Consider the following 21,557-nt stretch of genomic DNA (forward strand, 5'->3'; position numbering starts at 1 on the left):
CAATATAGCTATTGGTATCATAACGGGACACATAGGACTACGAGCTCACTTATGTAAAATCGGTGCGGCAAGTGATAGCATGTGTAGGGCATGCGGGGAAGATGATGAGACGTTGGAGCATTTCCTTTGTCATTGCCCGGCTTTCGCGTCTAACATGAACCGGTACTTAGGTGGAGGCACAATACATGAACCAACTTAGAGCAGTTGTATTGAAAACAATTAAGGACTGTGTAAGTAGCACGGAATTCCTAACTTAAAATTTTCTTTTTAGAGGTTACTTTATAGTTTTAAGAGCGCACAACAAGCCGATTACTGGCTTAGGTGTATGTCCATAGTGGCATGGGGCGGATTAATATCTGCACCCTCTTTTTAACCTAACCTAATCTAAGAAGATGTTATAAAGGGTGATTTTTTTGAGGTTAGGATTTTCATGCATTAGTATTTGACAGATCACGTGGGATTTCAGACATGGTGTCAAAGAGAAAGATGCTCAGTATGCTTTGACATTTCATCATGAATAGACTTACTAACGAGCAACGCTTGCAAATCATTGAATTTTATTACCAAAATCAGTGTTCGGTTCGAAATGTGTTCATTCACCGTTCAGCGATGAGGCTCATTTCTGGTTGAATGGCTACGTAAATAAGCAAAATTGCCGCATTTGGAGTGAAGAGCAACCAGAAGCCGTTCAAGAACTGCCCATGCATCCCGAAAAATGCACTGTTTGGTGTGGTTTGTACGCTGGTGGAATCATTGGACCGTATTTTTTCAAAGATGCTGTTGGACGCAACGTTACGGTGAATGAACACATTTCGAACCGAACACTGATTTTGGTAATAAAATTTAATGATTTGCAAGCGTTGCTCGTTAGTAAGTCTATTCATGATGAAATGTCAAAGCATACTGAGCATCTTTCTCTTTGACACCATGTCTGAAATCCCACGTGATCTGTCAAATACTAATGCATGAAAATCCTAACCTCAAAAAAATCACCCTTTATTTGATCCGATATTCCACACATAAGCAACAAAAAAAATTTATAATGATGAAAATAGTAGTACAAAACACATTTGTAGAAGAAAAGTTTTAAAACACTGTTTATTTCTAAAACTACTTTGACATTTCAATTTACGGGATTTGCCACTCAAGGTGGTTTCGTTGGGGGTGGAGTTTTGTTGTTGTGCTAATGACTCTACCTCTTTATTGTACCATGTTATCAGCCAGGATGCACTTATAAGGTGCGGTCATGCGAAATGCAGGGTAAATTTTTTCTTTGTTTTGATTTTGTAGTAAATCTAAATGTCAAAGCCTTGATAACACAGCTGTGTTTTTGTCTAAAATCTTAAGAATATGTTCTATTTTATTCGATTTTCCACATATAAGCAACAAAACAGTGTTTTAAAAATGAAAATACAAATAGATTTTATAATTTTGTTGTTGTGCTAATGACCCTACCTCTTAATTGTACCGTTGTACCAGCCTCTAATGGGAATTTGTGTCACATTCTATTGTAGAAAGATCCTACCATTTCTTATCTACCTTCATTAATACTACAGTAAACTGTAATCGGCAATCGATTACGATTTCTTCAACAGCTGTTATCTGTTTTTGCCTTTGTTAATACATTGACTCATATTCGTGATTTTCTTGCAAAATTGATTTAAGAAACAAATATAGACCTGGTTAAAAGTATTTCTTGGAAAATTTGTAAGCCTTATTAAATAAGATAAGTTTTGTGGCCTTTGCTGGACTTTTGCACATACATTTTTTGCCACAAAACTATGAGGCCAAAAATATAGATTTTCCATTAAAAATACACAATTAAATCGAATAATAATGTTTCAATATAATACTGTATTTAATCGTAAGTTAGTGTTATTCACTGTGGTCATAGTTGCTCTAAGTTTTACCCACACGAAAGCGAATGATGTTACCAACCAAGTTTTTGGCAATGTAAAAGAAGGTAAGACTAACGACCCACTTACTGCAATGGCCATTATAACCATTCCATTTTGATTAATTAATATTTTAGGCATTGTAGCTGCATTTGGTGATTTTAATTCCGACGAATTAACTGATGTTTTTATGCTAAAGGACAGACAGCAAATATTGCAAATTCTATATGGTAGGCATGAAATAACGCGCTGTTAGGAAGGTTGATTCTAAAATATTACTTTGTTTATCAAATAGGAGCTGATACTGATCCCTTATTACGTAGTGGCCCTTATTGCCATTACACGGACTATAAAATTGTCAGCGTTATACCCGGTGATTTTGATGGAGATGCTCTAATGGATGTTTTAGTTGCCATCAAACCTTTGACGAGCTCGGACAATGTATACAGAATTTATATCCATTGGGGAGGACCCGAAGGTCTGAATTGCACAAGTGAAAAGGAGGAGCCTTTGTTGAAAACCAAAGGTGAACCCCTGGCTTTGGACTTTAATCGAGACATGGTCATCGATTTGTATGGCTTAAATGAGTTTGGGGAACGTACATTTTGGATTTTCCAAAAATCTCGTGTGCCCCCACAAGTACGCCATCAAGCCAATCCCCCCACGGGTGAAAATTCTGTGGCACCCTCAATGAGAATACCTAATGCAAATGCTTATTTAGATATGAATGGGGATTTTGTAGCTGATCTCTTTGTGCAAACCGATAAGTTTTACGAGGTTTGGTATGGATGTACCGAAGATCCCATGGAAGACTTTATTTTTAACCATACCATTGATAATTCTATTGTTGGCTCGGACTACAATTTGGGCCAGGCAGTATTTGCCGACTTTGAATTGGAAGGTGTGGAAAACATTATTCTACCAGTTTGCTTCCACAAGGATTGCTCCAATTCAACTATACTTGTTCATGATGGCAGGAACTTCCGTGATATTCATGTAAATTTCAAGGATCCCCAGGCCGTTATGTGGAGTTTTGTGCCACCTATAGAAGAGGATGCCTATCTAAAGACAATAACTGCACGTAGTGGTGATTTCAACATGGATGGTTATCCAGACTTGATTATGACCCTGCAAACATTGACTGGCCCCAAGAGAATGCAAACATTTCTATTGGAAAACATTCCCTGCTCCATGTGCAATCCCCCATTGAAAAGAACATTTGAGGTGAAATGGAATGCCCTCAATCCTATGGGAAACAACACAGTGGCAGGAGCATTTTACGATTTCTATCAAGATGGTAGGTAACATACAAAGATACTAAAATTTTAAATAATTTTTTTTCTTTCATAGGTGTTTTGGATGTTATACTCATTGAGAAAACTAATAAAGGCTACAGACCTTTGGCCTTCCGCAATACTTTGGACTATGATGCAAACTTTGTTAAAGTTATTGTACTAACCGGTCTCATAAATAAGAAAAATCCCACATTACATACGCCCCTGGGACGCAAGAAACGTACCTATGGCACCAATTTGCCAGGGCCACGCATAACCTATTTCACCACTACTCAGGAGGGTGATCTTCAGCGTGGTTCATCTGTACAACTGCCCCAATCATCCTATTTTGCCTTGCAATTGCCCTATACGATTTTCGGTTTGGGCAGAACACCAAATTTCGTCGACTCTCTCACCGTGGGCCTGGGCCATATGTCTCGTAATTGGACTCAACTTATACCGAATTCGCAAATTATTGTAGTGCCCAAGCCTGTGGATGATCCACAACGTTGGAAGGCCCAATTGTTTGTTACACCCAGCAAGCTGATTGTCATGAGTGTTGTGGCTCTGGGTGGTACTTGCCTTGTGATAGTGCTTATCATACTGGTGCTTTACATTAAAGAAAAGCGTGAAGATAAGCAGGAGAAATTACAAGAGGCCCATCGTTTCCATTTCGATGCTATGTAGAGGAGAGAGGGCGTGTAAGAGAGAAGTTTGACAGTATAATAGTAAATATGGAGAAATGTTTATTTTTAATTATACAAAGTGATATGTTTAAGTTTTGTCGTCTCATTTTTTTTTTATTTGACCTAGTTACTAAATTTTGAATTTATTTGGTTTCTCTATATTTTTTTTTTTTTGATTTTGTGTTAAATAATTTTTATGTTAAGCTATTATTCCGCCTTTAAATTGTATGGTTATATTCAAAACAAATAACCTACTCTAACCAGCAAATATATTTCAATATCCAATAAAAATTAATGAAATACTTAAGATTCGTGATATTTCTTGTCGTTTTGGGGTAGACATGCTCTTTGAATACTTAATGGCTGTAATTACCTAAGACTAGTTGTTGTAGCAACGTACCTGGGACCCTTGGACGCCCGTCTGTGTGTTGTTACCACCCGCGTTGGCAGATTCATTCTCATGCTGGAGGTCGCCGTAGCGCAGAGGTTAGCATGTCCGCCTAAGATGCCGAACGTCTGCGTCCGAATTCTGGCGAGAACATCAGAAACAATTTTCAGCGTTGGTTATCGCCTCCTTATGCTGGCGACATTTGTGATATTTGAAAAATGGTTGATGTTGTTGTAGCAATCTGTTGTATACTGAGGCGGCAGCCCTTGGCGATGGAGGAATCCATCGGGTCAATCCGGTACGTACAACCGTAAAAACTTCGCCCCAAAGAGGTGTCACTCTGCGGTACGCCATTCGTACACGGCTATAAAAAGGAGGCCCTTGTCATTGAGCTTAAACTTGAATCGGACCCCACTCACTGATATGTGAGAAGTTTGCCCCTGTTTTTTACTGGAATGGTTATGGGATAAAGGATAGGTTGTCTCCTTGCCTCAAACCTCGTTATGTACTTAATTGCCGAGTGAGGTTCTTACTCTTTTTAACTGTTGATTGATTCTTACTAGTTCCGAACGAAACCAAACTTATATATGACTTCGAGCAATTTGGAACGGGGTACAGTGTGCCTAGATTCCAAACGGTTGGGTTGGCGATCTTCAAGCCTTGCGCAGACTGACTGACGCATATGTCTCATCACAGTGCCGCTCCGGTCTAAAATAGTTCAATTTGCGACTCAGCGGCTTCTGCTGCCTTCTTGTTTTTCAGACAGATTATAACCACGCCGACAAGGCGGCATGGATTTTATACCTGTGATGGGCACCCTAACACAGTTGAAAGTTCTAAATTGTGTTTGTATTAGTGACAAAAAACCCGACTAGCCAACCAAAAAATACCAACAATGCGTCCCGGCACGAGATAGCTGTGAGCTCCACATAGGCTGGAAAATTGAGGTCCGATTCCGATTGAGGCGTCCGCAGTTTGCGGATACTGGAATGCTCTATACGGAGTGGCTGCAACAGCAGTCGCGGACAATCAGCGATATCGTGAGAGGCCGGGTGGCACCGACTCTTACACAAATACCCAGTGCCTATGATATATGGCAAGGCGGGTTATTGGCGCCTATGAATAACCAATGGCCAACCTGCTCCCGCGGCGATCGGTCCTTGGGACCGGAACGAGCTTGCTCACCTACAGGAGCTTGAGTAGGATCGCCACCGCCACATGAAAATATGGCTACAACAACAACCAACAATGTGACGACTATATAAGGCCACACGAATTTGCTTACACTGTACGAGTGCTAATGCTCGTTTTTACTATGCCTGCTGGCATTGAAATTCATGTACGGTTGTGTGTTGTTGTCCATCTATGTTCTATACCACCCAGTAGTCCAGGCCACTAGTTCCAAACCTGTTTATTCCAAAGAAATCAGGACTAGTTCCACTCTTGTTTACTTTCATTGTAAACAACTGTTGAATTTAACATGGATTTATCATTGGAGTAACCAGTTGATCCTGGAACTAGTACTTCTGCTAATTTCAACAAACTAATTCCGTAATTGATTTCTTGTGACCTTTGTCAATGTTTGAAAAATATTTTTTTTTCTGATTTTTCTTCATCACTCTCTCTACCTAAACAATTTTGTTAGTTTTGTCAGTTGACTGCGAGAAGATTTGAACTAATCCTCTTATGTTTGGTAGTCTTCTACGCATCCCCATAACGCAATAAGCATTACCGCACAGCAATTAATTTCTCTATTAAATAAAGGGGTCGATTATGGCTAGGAACTCAACTTCAGTAGCGTTGCCAACGGGCAAATTTGTTATAAAAAATTTCCAATGTGAATTGCCCAATTTTTTACAAGTTACTTAATAGCTGTGGAGGCCACCGTAGCGCAGAGGTTAGCATGTCCGCCTTGCTGCGGAACTGATATTTCCAGTCTCAGGTGGAGGGTATATAAGATACGGCCCGGCCGAACTTAGCACGCTTTTACTTGTTTTTACTCAAGTGGGTCGAGTCACTAACTCCAACATATGTTTTTCCTTTAAGAAATCGGCTGGTTGGACACGAAGGCGAACAAAAATCGTTCAATTTCAGTGATATATCACTCCAACATCTGTTTTTCCTTTAAGAAATCAGCTGGTTTGGACACGAAGTCGAACGAAAATCGCTCACTTTCAGTGATACAAGTTTAAGGAACCAGAAAGTTATATTGACTGCAACGGACAAAAATTTCCAACGTTATACCAATGTGAATATCAAGGTTTTACCACACAACTGCAACTGAGTCGCAATCTATAATCGATCTATAAATTTAAAAAAATTATAGAAATCACTTAAAAAAAAATTAATGAGAAATACGTAAAAAATTTTGCCGAATTTTCTAAAATTAGTTAAAAAAATTTACTGGCCGGGGGACTCAAACGTAAACTTTTTCTCGCAAGCAAGAAGCACGATCACGATCCCCTAGCTGCCGGTTATACGTACTGGATTGACCCGATGAAGTCATTCATCGGCAAGGGCTGCTACCTCTGTGTACAACACACTGCTACAACAACAATAACAACGTTCATTTTTTCAAACAGACCCAGAAATGACTACATTTCTTAGAATTTTGCGTAAAATGGAACTGCACAGACAAAATTGGCTTTGTTGTTGTTGTTGTAGCAGTGTTGTACACTGAGGCGGCAGCCCATACCGATAAAGGAATCTATCGGGTCAATCCGGTACGCACAACCGGCTGCCATGGGATTGTAAAATTGGCTTTAAAGTTAGCTACTGAACTAGATGATGGTGCCAACTGGGCATAGATGGGCAGCATACACAACCGCACATTAATTCCTATGCCAGCTATTTCTTTTAGTTGATGTTGACGATACTCACACAAACACAGTTTGGTATTTTCAATAGTGGTAGTGTCCACATCACTCTTCTATACCGTCATCAGAGATTGGTTCTGGGCATCCTTATCGCCAGATTTCATTCTTTGCATCTGCGAGAAAATATGCCAGTGCCAAAGCCATTAGAGCGATGTTGAATCCATTAAGTTGTGACGACGCTTCTCCAAAAAGCGTTGTTAAACCCGTGTATTTCTTTTGCCTTCTTCCTATTACTTGTTGGTAGCCGTGATCATTACAGGCACCAAGTGAGCCCGACACGGGATTCCACCACACGGGTTGCAACTCTGAGCTCAGATTCGTGTTGTTGTTCTTGTAGCAGTGTGTTGTGTTCTATCTCTCGTCTGCTTGGTTACGGGAACTCTGCGACTAAGGCGGTATGAATCCAGAGGGCTCTGGGTCTAAGTCCAGCGGCAGGTGTCGTGTGGTCCCACAATCGGGTCAATTTTCTCAGGCGCGATGGGTGGCGGTCGTTTTTAAGGACATCTACTGACGGGTCTGCATGAATGTTGTCCAGACCCGCTTGATCTAGAGGTTCTCTATTGTATCGCTGATCCTCTCGATCTAGATCGTAAAGATGCACCTGGTAGCTTTTGGGCGGTGGACGATGATGATTTGGATGGTCTCTGCTTTAACAGCCCAGAAGGTATTTCGCAGTTCAAAGAGCGGCATTTTGACAGACTTGGGGCCGAATTACGGCATACGTGAACGAGTAAAATCGTTCGAAATCTCTCTACTGTGAATTACATATTTCTTTATTGAACGAGAATCTTTGAAATTTAGGAAGGAACATGTTTAAATCGGTCATAATTTATAAAAAATTTGAAAATAAAATCTTTTTAAATACGAGATGAAATTGCAATCCATACGAAAGCGCGATTGCTTTGTACATGGTCGACCATGGCGAAACAATTAAAGGTGGTCTCATTTGTACAACAACCACAAATCATATGGGGCAATCTGCCATCTTGTTATCAAGCTGATAGAACTTTTGCCAACACACGCAAAGAAATTTGTGTGCGTTCATGAGCAGAGAAGGTGCGAGAAAGAAAATCAACAACAAAGAGAATGTAAACATAAATCTGTCACCTTATTGTAATACCGTCAAACCTCGCCAGCTGTTAACGTGCGTGCGACCACCGCCATTTAAATCCGCCTTGATGGTCGACAAAGTATCTTTGTCAGTACCCCAAGCGCTGGCGGCAAGTGAATTGTGTACCTTGTTTCAATTTCTAAGCTTATCGCAAATTCCAGTGGCATGTGGGGAGAATGTGTAAGAGCTGTCAAATTTGACACCGAGTATTTTGGGACACTTGATGCTCGGAATCGTTACTCTAACGACTATCACTATGTGGAGTTCATCGCATTCACGAGAAGCTGTGATGAGAACGACCGGGCACGCCTACAGATTGCGTATAGCGGAATGCTTCGTATACGGAGTAGCTCAAATTGCCTTTGCGGACAATTAGTGATATCGACTGGAATGTAAGAGGCTGGGTGAGAGCCGGTGGTACGCGATATGACAAAGGGCGCCTTTATGGTCATAGCGTTTCCGTGGCGATCCGTGCTATGGACCGAAAGAAGGTTGCTTATGTCGAAGATCTTTACGTCTATGGTGTGCCTTGCCTGGACAATGTCGTGTCTCCGTCGCATTATTAGAATCTGGAAACGGCGGTCGTACATGTATATATTCTCCGTACCAAATTTCCGGCCATAACAGAAATGCGAATCTGCCATTGCAGCTATGCATTTGTGTGGCGTACCAACTCGCTGAACCAACAGGTTTTCACCATGTTCAATGGCTTCCGACTTAAAAGTCGTTGTATTGGTGTACCTCGGTGATTTTAAAGGTATTAGCCGGTGTGGTCTCTGCGGAATGCCTGATGAGAGCTTGAGCCACCACCTAGGTGCTGTTACAACATACGAGTTCCTGATATTGTACTTCATTGCTTTTAAAGCTTGGACAAATTCCACTGTGGTGTTGTCAGATATCATTTTGTTGTTGGCTGTGTGTATGGAATCGAGTTCCGACTTTAATCTTCAAACTGCTTCCAGGCAACGCAACTGCAGTCGAGTTGCAATCCATAATCGACCCATAAGATCTTCAATGGGCCAAATCGGACTATATATAGATATGGCTGCCGTATAGACCGATCTGGCGATTAAGGGTCTTAAGCCCGAAAAAAAACGGAATTTTTTGTCCGATTTCGCTGAAATTTAAAACAGGAAGTTATACCAGGGACCTCGTTATTCTAACTGAATATGGCCCATATTGAACCATATTTACATATAGCTCCCATATAGACCGATATGCCGGTTAAGGTCTTAACATTTATTATCTGATGAAATCGAAAACAGTAAGTTTTTTAAGCCTCCTTACATCCGACTCAAATATGGTTCAGATCGAGCTATATTTATTTATATATAGCTGTCATATAGACTGATCTGCTGATTTAGGGTCCTAAAAACACAAAAAAGCCGTAATTATTATCCAATTTTGCTGAAATTTTAAACAGTGAGTTAATTAAAGCCTCCCAAAATCCAACTCAAATATGTTTCAGATCGGCCTATAATCAGATATAGCTGCCATATAGGCCGATCTGTCGATTGAGGGTCTTGCGCCCATAAAAGCTGCATTTATAATCCGATTTCGCTGAAACTTGAAGCAGTGAGTTATTGAAAGCCTTCCGTCATCACACCTAAATATGATTCAGATCGAAAAATATTTAGATATAGCTGCCATATAGGCCGATCTGTCGATTGAGGTTCTTGCGCCCATAAAAGCTGCATTTATAACCCATTTTCGCTGAAACTTGAAGCAGTGAGTTATTTAAAGCCTTCCATCATCACACCTAAATATGGTCCAGATCGAAAAATATTTACATATATTGGGTTGCCCAAAAAGTAATTGCGGATTTTTCATATAGTCGGCGTAAAAAATTTTTTAACAGCTTGTGACTCTGTAATTGCATTCTTTCTTCTGTCAGTTATCAGCTGTTACTTTTAGCTTGCTTTAGAAAAAAAGTGTAAAAAAGTATATTTGATTAAAGTTCATTCTAAGTTTTATTAAAAATGCATTTACTTTCTTTTAAAAAATCCGCATTTACTTTTTGGGCAACCCAATAGCTGTCACATAGGCCGATCTGTCGATTGAGGGTTGGTCTTAGGGCCAACAAAAAAAAACAGCATTTATTACCCGATGTCACTGGAATTTGACGCAGTGTATTAAGCCTTCCGACATTCGACTCAAATATGGTTCAGATCAGGCTCTATTTAGATACAGCAGCCATATAGACCAATCTTCCCGAAACTGTGACTTGTTTAAGAGTTATCGGTACCTGTATTAAATATGATTCAGACCAGCTCCCATTTGCATATTACTGTGGATGTGGTAGTGAAGTTGTTGTGAAAGAGGATGGTTAATTTATCCATGGTGATGGATATTCAAAGTTCTCATGACCGAACCTAACACGTTTTTGCTTGTTTTTACTCAGGAAATTGCAAATTATGATGAAAATTTTACAGAAAATTAAAAAAAAAGGATTTTCTAATTTTTGGTAGATAATTTTAAAATATTAAAGCCTTTAAAAAGGAGAAAAAAATCTAAAATTAAAAAAAAATGAACTCCACTGAGTTACCATTTTTTTCCATAAACTTTGACTTTGATAAGCCATAACTAAACACCTTAAGGGCGTAGCGCCCTTTTCAAACATTAATTTTAAAGGCTGAACCCTTATCTATGCCGTTAAAATCACCCAATTATCTTATTCGGTTCAAAAGTTATCCAAATTTTTGCAACGAAAAAACCCAAAGGGAAAGACCAAAACTCCGATGCAGTGACCAAGTGGAGAGCGCAATTCGGTGTCAGATATACTATGGAAGCGCAGAAGATCGAGACGCATAGACAGCTACACAGGAAAAAAATAAAAAACGGTTTCAATGAAGAAATTAATTAATTCAATTAATTTTTTAATTAAAACTGTTTCAATCACGAAAATGATAATATCAATCACAGTTTTTGAAATAGGTGATTGGAAAAATTTTCAATTACAAAAATTGCATATTTAATTAAAAAAATGATTAAACTTTTTTTGAAATTTCCAATTAATTTTTTAATTGATCAAATTAAAAAAATGATTGAATTTTTATTGAATATTGAATTTTTGAAAATGATTGAAATTTTTAACAAAATTCAATTAATTTTTTAATAAGATCAATTAAAAATTTAATTGAAAGTATTCAAATATTGAAATTTTTGCGAAAAGCCCGCTGTATAGCGCGCACCTCGCTGCAACATGGTTCACATATGTAAAAAAATGTTTGGGTTCATGAACTCTCCTTAGATACAAAGCTATTCCGGGGTTTTTTCCAAAAACGAAACGGTAAATATCGTTTTCCGAATTATTAAAGAAAGTGTAGCGAGGCAGTAACTTTATGAATTACATGCGTGAACGGAAGTGAACCCAACAGAAAAACGTTTAACAAGAATATGTTGTAATTAGATCGATGCTAAAGAAATCGTTATGCCATTAATATGCATATTTTGACCATTTATAAGATTAGAAATGCGTCTAGAAATTTAAAAAGGTCGTCGAAAAACTGTTTTTTGGGGAGTTTTTTCCTCTATTTATAAAGAGCATTTGTCAGTATTTTGAGCGGCTAGACTTTTTCAAAAACGCACATTCTCAACAGTGCTGTCGGGTCCGATTCCATTAAGAAATCATTGAAAAAACATACCGCCTAGACCACTAACATTTTTTTTCTTTTTATACCCACCACCGAAGGATGGGGGTATATTCCGTTTGCAACACATCGAAATATCCATTTCCGACCCTAGGAAGAAGCTATATACTTGATCAGCGTAAAAATCTAAGACGATCTAGCCATGTCCGTCCGTCTGTCTGTTGAAATCACGCTACAGTCTTTAAAAATAGAGATATTGAGCTGAAATTTTGCACAGATTCTTTTTTTTGTTCATAAGCGGACTAAGTTCGAAGATGGGCTATATCGGACTATATATTGATATAGCCCCCATATAGACCGATCTGCCGATTTGGGGTCTTTGGCTCATAAAAGCCACAATAATTATTCGATTTTGCTGAAATTTGGGACAGTGAGTTGTGTTAGGCTCTTCGACATCCTTCTTCAATTTGGCCCAGATCGGTCCGATTTTGGATATAGCTGCCATATAGAGCGATCTCTCGATTTAAGGTTTTAGGCCTATAAAAGGAGCATTTATTGTCGGATGTCGCCGAAATTTGGGACAGTGAGTTGTGTTAGGCCCTTTGACATCCTTCTTCAATTTGGCCGAGATCGGTCCAGATTTGGATATAGATGCCACATAAACCGATCTCTCGATTTAAGTTTTTTTGACCATAAAAGGTGCATTTATTGTCCGATGTCTCCGAAATTTGGGACAGTGAGTTGTGTTAGGCCCTTCGACATTTTTCTGCAACTTGCCCCAATTGGTCCAGATTTGGATATAGCTGCCATATAGACCGATATCTCGATTTAAAGTCTTGGCCCCATAAAAGGCGCAATTTGGCACATTGGCTTAGGTCAGGCTTTTCGACATCGGTTTATTTCTAGATATACCTACTTAAAAGATCAATATTTCGATATAGCTGCTATGGAGCATAAGGTATGCATTTTTCACCGGATTTTGGCGAAAGGTGGTTTACATATATACTCGATTCGTTCGCCAATTCAATGACAACAACTGTTTTCCGTCTGTAAAATGCGCTGCTCTCAATGAAATGGCGAACAAATTGAGTGACAGAAAGAAAAAAGTTATTGGTCTTGGTCATTATTGTTTAATTGAAAAAAATTAAATTTTCAATTACATTTTATATATAAAAATTAAATTTTCAATTACATTTTATATATAAAATTTTTTAGGATTCATTTAAAAAAATTATTGAATCAATTAATTTTTAATTGAAAATTTTAAAAATTTCAATCACGATCGTAATTGAAGAAATGTTTAGATTCAATTAAGAAACTGATTGAATCAATTAATTTGTTAATTGAAAATGAAAAAAATTTCAATCATGATCGTAATTGAAACAAGTAAAAGCTTGGGAACCCATCACCATGGATTCTGATCAAAATTTATACAAAATAAATTTAGTTAAAGGGCATAATTTTATTCTACATACCAAACTTCTGTCAAACCAGCAAAAATGGATGATCGAGAGACCGGTTTGGATGGGAGCTATATCAGGTTATAGACTTATTTGGACCGTATTTGGCACAGTTGTTGAAACTCATTACAGAACACTACATGCAAAATTCCAGCCAAATCGGACAAAAATTGCGGTTTGTAAGAACTCAAGAAGTAAAATCGGGAGATCGGTTTATATTCGAGCCAGGAACGTAGCCAGGAGGGAGCCTCGGGCCGAGCTCCCCCACCCAAAATGATTTTGTCTAAAGAAAAAATTTAAATTAAATTTTTTCTAAACAAAAATGTCATCAACATTTTTTATAATGACAAAATTTCATATTTATAATATTCTACAAATACAACATTTTGCTGAGGCTAGGTCCGCCTTCAAATTATTTTTCTTAAGGACGAAATTGTAATGAATTTCTTAGTAAAACCAAAATGTTAATGAAATTTTTTTGTAAAAAAATTTTAATGACAAAACTTCCGAATGAGCAGGACCCCCTGAAAATTATTTTTTAAGACAAAATTTAAAAAAAAAATATTAAATTTTTTTTAATGAATATTTTAAGAACTAATTTTTAGCGAAAAACTCTCTAAAGACAACTTAAACTCCAGATTACTTTTTAAAACTAAAATGTAAATTTTGAATACATATTTTTAAAGTCTTTTTATTATGCTTATCTGCCCCAAACAACATTTTCCTAAAATTTTTTCTACAGACAAATTTCAATAAATATTTTTAAAGACAACATTTTAACCTATTACGCCTAACCTTCGATTCAGTTGTTCGATTTTGATTGGCTAACTGACTGATCAAATCCCATCCCAAACTGCTAAAGCCAAGATATATTACAGGTAGTGGCAGTTGCCCAACAACAAAATATTGAGTACACTATCTGTCAAAATCAGTGATTAGTACATCTCTGATTTTGTGCATGTTACTAGTTCGCGCAAATTTTCGTTATTTGTTGTGTTATGGTTCTTAACTATTATACACACACACAACCAAAGCTCGTTGATAGATAGTGCACTCAGCGAGAAAAAATTGTACTCAGCTGTTTACGGTACACTACCTGGTAAATATGTCATGGCCAAAGCTAGAGTCATGGAAATTTGGCGTGATAAGACGGATGGTGCTAGAATTATGATTTTCAAAGATTTGGTGACAAATATTTCTCAAAATAGTACAGAAGTAGGAAAAATGGTACGTTTAGAACCGCATTTGGTACTTTTTGATACCTTGTTTGTTTATTGAGCCAGAGCTTTGAATTTTTTAAAACCTCCACCATGGTCGCATCGTCGAGTTCTTTGCGCAGTATCTGTTTTTAGGCAAATCAAGTATAATGAATAAGGACGGAGGAGCCGCTATATCAAGTTATAGTCCTATTCGGGGCTCAAGAAGCGAAATCGGGAGATCGGTTTATATGGGAGCTGTATCAAGCTATAGATCGATTCTGACCATATTGCACACGTATGTTGAAGGCCATGGGAGCAGCCGTTGTACAAAATTTCAGTCAAATCGGACGAGAATTGCGCTCTCTAGAGGTTCAAGAAATCAAGACCCAAGATCGGTTTATATGGCAGCTATATCAGGTTATGAACCGATGTGAACCATACTTAGCACAGTTATTGCAAGTGATATCAAAACACGATGTGCGAAATTTCAGTCAAATCGGACGAGAATTGCGCCCTCTAGAGGCTCAAGAAGTCAAAACCCAAGATCGGTTTGTATGGCAGCTATATCAAAACATGGACCGATTTGGCCCATTTACAATCCCAACCGACCTACACTAATAAAAAGTATTTGTGCAAAATTTCAAGCGGCTAGCTCTACTCCTTCAAAAGTTAGCGTGCTTTCGACAGACAGACGGACGGACGGACATGGCTAGTTCGACTTAAAATGTCACGACGATCAAGAATATATATACTTTATGGGGTCTTAGACGCATATTTCGAAGTGTTACAAACAGAATGACGAAATTAGTATACCTCCATCCTATGGTGGAGGGTATAAAAAGTATAAAAGAACACAGATAAAATTTACGTCAGTACAATGTCAGCCACAAGAATGAAGAAGGAGCCAAAATGCATGACAAAACGGCGGTAAGGCGTGGAGAGTTCCCTACAATCTGCTATTTAAAGCTAAAGGACTATGCACCTGAAGATAGTCATAATCGTGCACCTAGTCCCGCAATTTCGGGGCAGTGCCGCAGTAGGTGCTCAACCATCTATAACTCATCCTCATTCTCAAGCATCAAACGTAAGTCCGTCATATGTCCAGGGAGACATCAAAATCGTAACATTGCAATGAGAGCGGTAGCTCCACCCTATCTACGTGAGATACTCTGAACACACCAAGTTACCTCATATTGGTGAATTGCAGAAACTTTATCTTTCGGGAGATACATCTAGCCCATTGGCCAATCTTGGCACACGACCACACACCGTAATGACAACGTCATCTTAGTAGCTAACAAACCTTAACTGTCCTCTTCTAATTACCTAAACATCCCACGGATATCCAAGAGCTTCAATAAGTCATACAAAAGCCCTTCTTGTGGTGATTTAGCTCTAGTCACAATCTTCCTATTTGAGCCCTTTGGATATCAGATTCGTATTCTACACTCAAATTCCTTATATTTAAGCCCCATATTACCATGGTCAGTAAATAAGTCCTGTTTGGGGGGTGTTTTGGGGAAGAGTGGACCCCCAGAAACTTGGTCCCATATTTGGATATCAGATTTGTATTCTACTTGCAAATACCTTTCATTTGAATCCCATATTGTCATGGTCGGTAAATATGTCCGATTTAGGGGTGTTTTGGGGGTTGGGGTGATCCCCCAAACACTTGGGTCAACATTTGTGTATCAGATTCGAATTCTACTCGAAAATACCTTTCATTTGAGTCCCATATTGTAGTGATTGGTCTATAAATATATTTGGTGGGTTTTTGGTGTGGGGCGGCATCCATAAGAACCCCATTCGAAATTTGGATACCAAATTTTTATTTTTAGGTTACAATAAGAGAGCAACCAAAATTTCGCTTAAATCGCACCACCCATCACCGAGATCTGGCGTTCCTGAAAATATGTCATATTTGTAGTCTAGTCCCGAATACCTTTCATTTGAGTCCCATATTGATATTTACGTTCAATATGTTTGTTTGGGGGGAGTTTTTGGGGTTGGACGACCCCTCGCATACTTCATCCCAATTTTTAATACCATATTCGTATTCTACTCCCAAAGACCTTTCATTTAATACCCATATTGTCCCTATCGGTCCACTTTTGATTTTAGGAGGGTCCGCCCCCTTCCAATATCAACAAACTAAAAAGCCTTTTCCTCCTTCCTGACCATTTTCGTAATCTACTCCCAAATACCTTTCATTCGAGTCCCATATTGTCATTATCGACCAATAAACCTATTTTAGGGAGTTTTGGGGTCGGGGCGGCCCTCCAGTTACTTGTATCCAATTTTTAATATGAAATTCGTAGTCTACTCTTAAATACCTTGCATTTGGATCCCATATTGTCCCGATCGGTTCACTTTTATTTTGGGGTCGTACTTTTAGGCTAAGGTGGAGGGTCCGCCCCCTACCAATATCAATAAATTATATAGCCTATTGCTGCTTCCGGACTACTCCCCACAAACTGTGAAAATTTAAAAGATATCGGTTCAGCCGTTTTTGAGTCTATATACTTCGAAAATAGTATATGTATATCGCTTGACTAACAGTATAAGGATATAAAAGCCTTTATCTGAATCCTATATAATCTTGATTGGTCTATGAATTCGCTCAGAGGGTTTAGGGTCATTAACGTTTGGGTGTTTGATATACTCTATTCTCAAAAGTCTTTATTTCAGCCGGATATTGTCATGATTTCCGATTTGGGGTTTTTTCGGGGATGAGGTGGTCCCCTAGACAATTGGCCCTGAAAAAATATCAGCATCGTGCTCATATACCATTTATTTAAACCCCATATTGCCATTGGTTTAAGGGGAGTTTATGAGATGAGGCATCCTCAAACACTTGGCACCAACATTTTTACTCTTTGGGGGGTGTTTTGGAAAAGAGGTTGTGCCCCAAATACATGGTCTCACATGGTCAAATACATTTATTTGAGCCCCACATTGTCGTGATCGGTAAATATGCTCGAATTACGGGTGTTTTGGGGAGTGGGGTGGTCCCTCAAACACTTAGCCTTAAAAATATATCAGTGTCGTTCTCTACTTTCAAATATCATTTATTTAAACCCCATATTGGCATTGGCCTCAAAATAGGATATCAAATTTGTTTTCTAATCTTGAATACCTTTCATTTAACCCCTTATTGCAAAAGTCTGCAAATATGTCCGGTTTGGGCTATGGGCCCTAAATACTATCAATATCGAGATCCACTCCTTTTAATACCCAAATTATCATGATGAGCAAATGCGTCCCATTTGGAGGTTGTTAAGGGGTTGGGACGTCCCCTAAGCAGTTGGTCCCGAATTTTGATATCAGATTCGTGGTCTACTTCCAAATACCGTTCATTTGAGCCCCATATTTCCATAGTCGCAAACATGACTGGCTTGGGGATGGGGAGGCCGTTCAGTGACTTGACCCTGAAATTATATATCACATTCGTGTTCTACTCTAAAATACCTCTTATTACAGGCCCATATTGGAATGGTCAGCAAATAAGTCCTATAAGGGTGGTGTTATGGGGGTGGGGTGGCCCCATAGACACTTTGTCCCGAATATTTATATCAGATTCCTACTTTATTCCCAAAGACCTTTCATTTGAGCCCCATATTGCTATGGTCGTAAATTTGTCCTCTTGGGGGTACTCTTTGGTAGTCCCACATTTGGGTATCAGATTCGTATTCTACACTCAAATACCTTTTATCTAAGCCCCATATTGCTATGGTTAATAAATAATTCCTGTTTGAGGGTTGTTTTGGACAAGGGGTGGACCCCCAGAATGTTCCACATTTGGATGTGGAACATATTGCCATGGTCGGTAAATATGTCCGATTTAGGGGTGTTTTGGGGGTTGGGGTGATCCCCCTAACACTTGGTCCGACAATTGGATATCAGATACGTTATCTTATCCTAAATACCTTTCATTTGAGTCCCATGTAGTCGTGATTGGTCTTAATATATATTTGGTTGGTTTTAAGGGTGGGACGGCCCCCCTAGGTACCGCATCCGAGATTTGGATACCAAATCTGGAGATCTGGCGTTTCTGAAAATTAGGGTAAGGGGAGGGTAAAATTCGGTTACCCACCACCTCGGGTATATATGTAAACCCCTTTTTGTCACAATCCGGTGAATATTGGATAACTTATGCACCAAAATTCGGGACGGACATTGAGTGGTCTAATAAATATAAGTCACTGTTCAATTTTGTATAACAAAATTTTGGTCCTTTTGGCTATATCCAAATATAAACCGAACTGAACCATAAAGGAAACGGATGTCGAAAAGCCTAACAAAAGTCACTGCGTCAAATTTCAACGAAATCGGATAATGAATGCTATAGAAAGCTCTTTCTATATGGCACTTATAACCAAATCTGGACCGATCTGGACCAAATTAAACGAGGGTATAATAATCATCGTATTTTATTATAACTCCACTACTATATACATACGTAGTTATATCTTAATAGGGGCTGATCTCGATCATATTTTATTCAGGTCCCGAGAACTCATATACAGACAGCATTTTCAGATAATAAATCTGCTTTTTATGGGATTAAGACCCGAAATTAGAAGATCGGTCTATCGGGGCGGATGTCGGGAGGCTTAAAACAAATCACTTTTTAAAATTTCAGGGAAATTGGATAAAACATAAAGCTTTTATGTGCTTCAGACCCTTTATCGACAGATTGATCCATATGACAGCTGTATCTAAATATAGTCAGATCTGAACCATATTTAGGTCGAATGTTGAGAGACCTAAAACTACTCACTGTTTCGAATTTCGGCGAAATTGGATAAAACATAAAGCTTTTATGGGCATTAGACCCTTTATCGGGAGATTGATCCATATGACAGCTATATCTAAATATAGTTCGATCTGAAACATATTTGTGTCAGATGTTAAGAGGCCTAAAACTACTCACTATTTCAAATTTCAGTGAAATCGGATAAAAAATAAAGCATTTATGGGCATTAGACCCTTTATCGGGAGATCGGTCTATATGGCAGCTATAGTTCGATCTGAACACACTTGGGTCTGATGGCGGAAAGCTTAAAATAACAAACTGTTTTAAATTTCAGCGAAATCGGGTAACAAATAAAGCTTTTATGGGCATCAGACCCTTTATCGGGAGATCGGTCTACATGGCAGCTATATGCAAATATAGGTTGATCTGAATCATATTTGGGTCAGATGTCGGGAAGCCTTAAACTACTCACTGTTTCAAATTTCAGCAAAATCGGATAAAAAATAAAGCATTTATGAGCATTAGACCCTTTATCGGGAGATCGGTGTTATATGACAGCTATCTGAACCATATTAAGGTCAGATGTCGGAAGGCTTAATATAAAAAATTGTTTTAAATTTTAGCGAAATCGGGTAATAAAAAAAGCTTTTATGGGCATCCGACCCTTAATAAGGAGACATCGGTCTACATGGCAGCTATATCCATATATAGGCTGATCTGAACCATATTTGGGTCAGATGTCGGGAAGCCTTAAACTACTCACTGTTTCAAATTTCAGCAAAATCGTATAAATAATAAAGCATTTATGGGCATTAGACCCTTTATCGGAAAATCGGTCTATATACAGCGGTCAAAAAAAGTATTCATCATTCAATGTTTTTTTTTTAATAAGTCTACAAAAGACAATTGGAATAAAAACATATTAAACTAATGATGCAGTAGTGCTTGTGTGATATATATGTACACAGTTTCATTGTTTTTAAAGAAAAAAATAGTATTTATTGGAACAAAAAGGGCCATTTTACAGCTGAACACAAAAAATTAAACAAAAAAAGTATTCATCATTGCAAAAAAACAAAAAATAAATAACATAATTTAAAAAAAATTAATACTTTGTTATTCGACCACCGCGTCTTATAACTTCTTTTAAACGGTTTGACATCGATTGGACTAATTTAGCGGTTATATTTTGGTCTATATTAGTCCATTCCTCCATTATCACCTGTTGCATTTAACTCTTGCTCGAAAAATTTCGCGTTCTCAATTTGCGTTCGAGATGTTCCCAAAGATGTTCAATTGGGTTCAAGTCGGGACTTTGAGGAGGAGTTTTAATGACTTTGGGGCAGTTATACAGCATCCACATCTTGGTATTTAAAGCAGAATGTTTGGGGTCATTATCTTGATAATATTGAAAGTTATTACCAAGCCCAAGTTTTACAGCACTATCTTTTAAATTCCTCTTTAAAATGTCAAGGTAATACTTATGATCCATTACTCCATTAATAATTTCAAGATTTCCAGCTCCTGAAGCCGCCATACACCCCCAAACCATTAAACCACCTCCACCATGTTTTACAGTAGCAACTGTGTTTCGTTCTTCAAGCTCTGTATTTGGTTTTCTGTACACTATGACCTTTCCATCGCACCCAAAAAGATTAAACTTGCTCTCGTCTGCAAAAATGACTGTTTTCCAAAATGATTCGGGCTGTTTTACATACATTTTTGCGAAGTTTAGCCTTTTCACTCGGTTTATTTTATTTATAAAGGGCTTCTTACGTGCAGTTCTTCCTCTGTAACTATGCCTTTTGAGTGTATTTCGAATTGTTTGTGTAGTAACTTCCTTCCCTAAATATTCCATAGTGTTTTTACGAAGAATAGTCGCATTTGTCTTCGGAGTTTTCTGAACTTGCCGCACTAGCCAACGCACATCTCCAACTGAAAGTGCTTTTGGTCGACCAGATCTTGGTTTATTGTCAACAGTTTTCGTTTCTGTCCACTTTCTGATGATGGATTGTATAGTAGATCGTGGTCTATTTAATATTTCACTGATAGTTTTTTGAGTTAAACCATTCCTGTGGTGTTTTATTATCAAAACTTTTACCTCATCAGAAACCTCGTTTTGCTTACGACCCATTTTGACAAAAACTATATTTTCAATGAAATTAAATATTTGCTGTCAAGGGCAAAGCCTCCTTTACTAAATAAAACAGAAAAGGGGGATTCCCAAATAATATTTGAATTTGACTTTGATGATAGCACATCAATGATGAATACTTTTTTTGTTCTGTTTTTGGTGTTATTATATAAAATTGCATTTTTTGC

General features: G+C 38.2%; 1 protein-coding gene across 1 annotated transcript; it reads left to right on the forward strand.

The window, feature by feature from the left end:
- The first annotated feature begins 1,601 nt into the window (after nucleotides 1-1,601).
- LOC106094647 (T-cell immunomodulatory protein) lies at nucleotides 1,602-4,162 on the forward strand. Its single transcript, XM_013261883.2, has 4 exons — nucleotides 1,602-1,963; nucleotides 2,033-2,125; nucleotides 2,191-3,192; nucleotides 3,246-4,162. The coding sequence occupies exons 1-4, from the start codon at nucleotides 1,837-1,839 to the stop codon at nucleotides 3,854-3,856; spliced, it is 1,833 nt and encodes a 610-aa protein (XP_013117337.2). The 5' UTR covers nucleotides 1,602-1,836; the 3' UTR covers nucleotides 3,857-4,162.
- Nucleotides 4,163-21,557: the final 17,395 nt, after the last annotated feature.

This window comes from Stomoxys calcitrans, chromosome 1 (assembly GCF_963082655.1).
Source record: "Stomoxys calcitrans chromosome 1, idStoCalc2.1, whole genome shotgun sequence".
In the NCBI taxonomy this organism is placed as follows: domain Eukaryota; kingdom Metazoa; phylum Arthropoda; class Insecta; order Diptera; family Muscidae; genus Stomoxys; species Stomoxys calcitrans.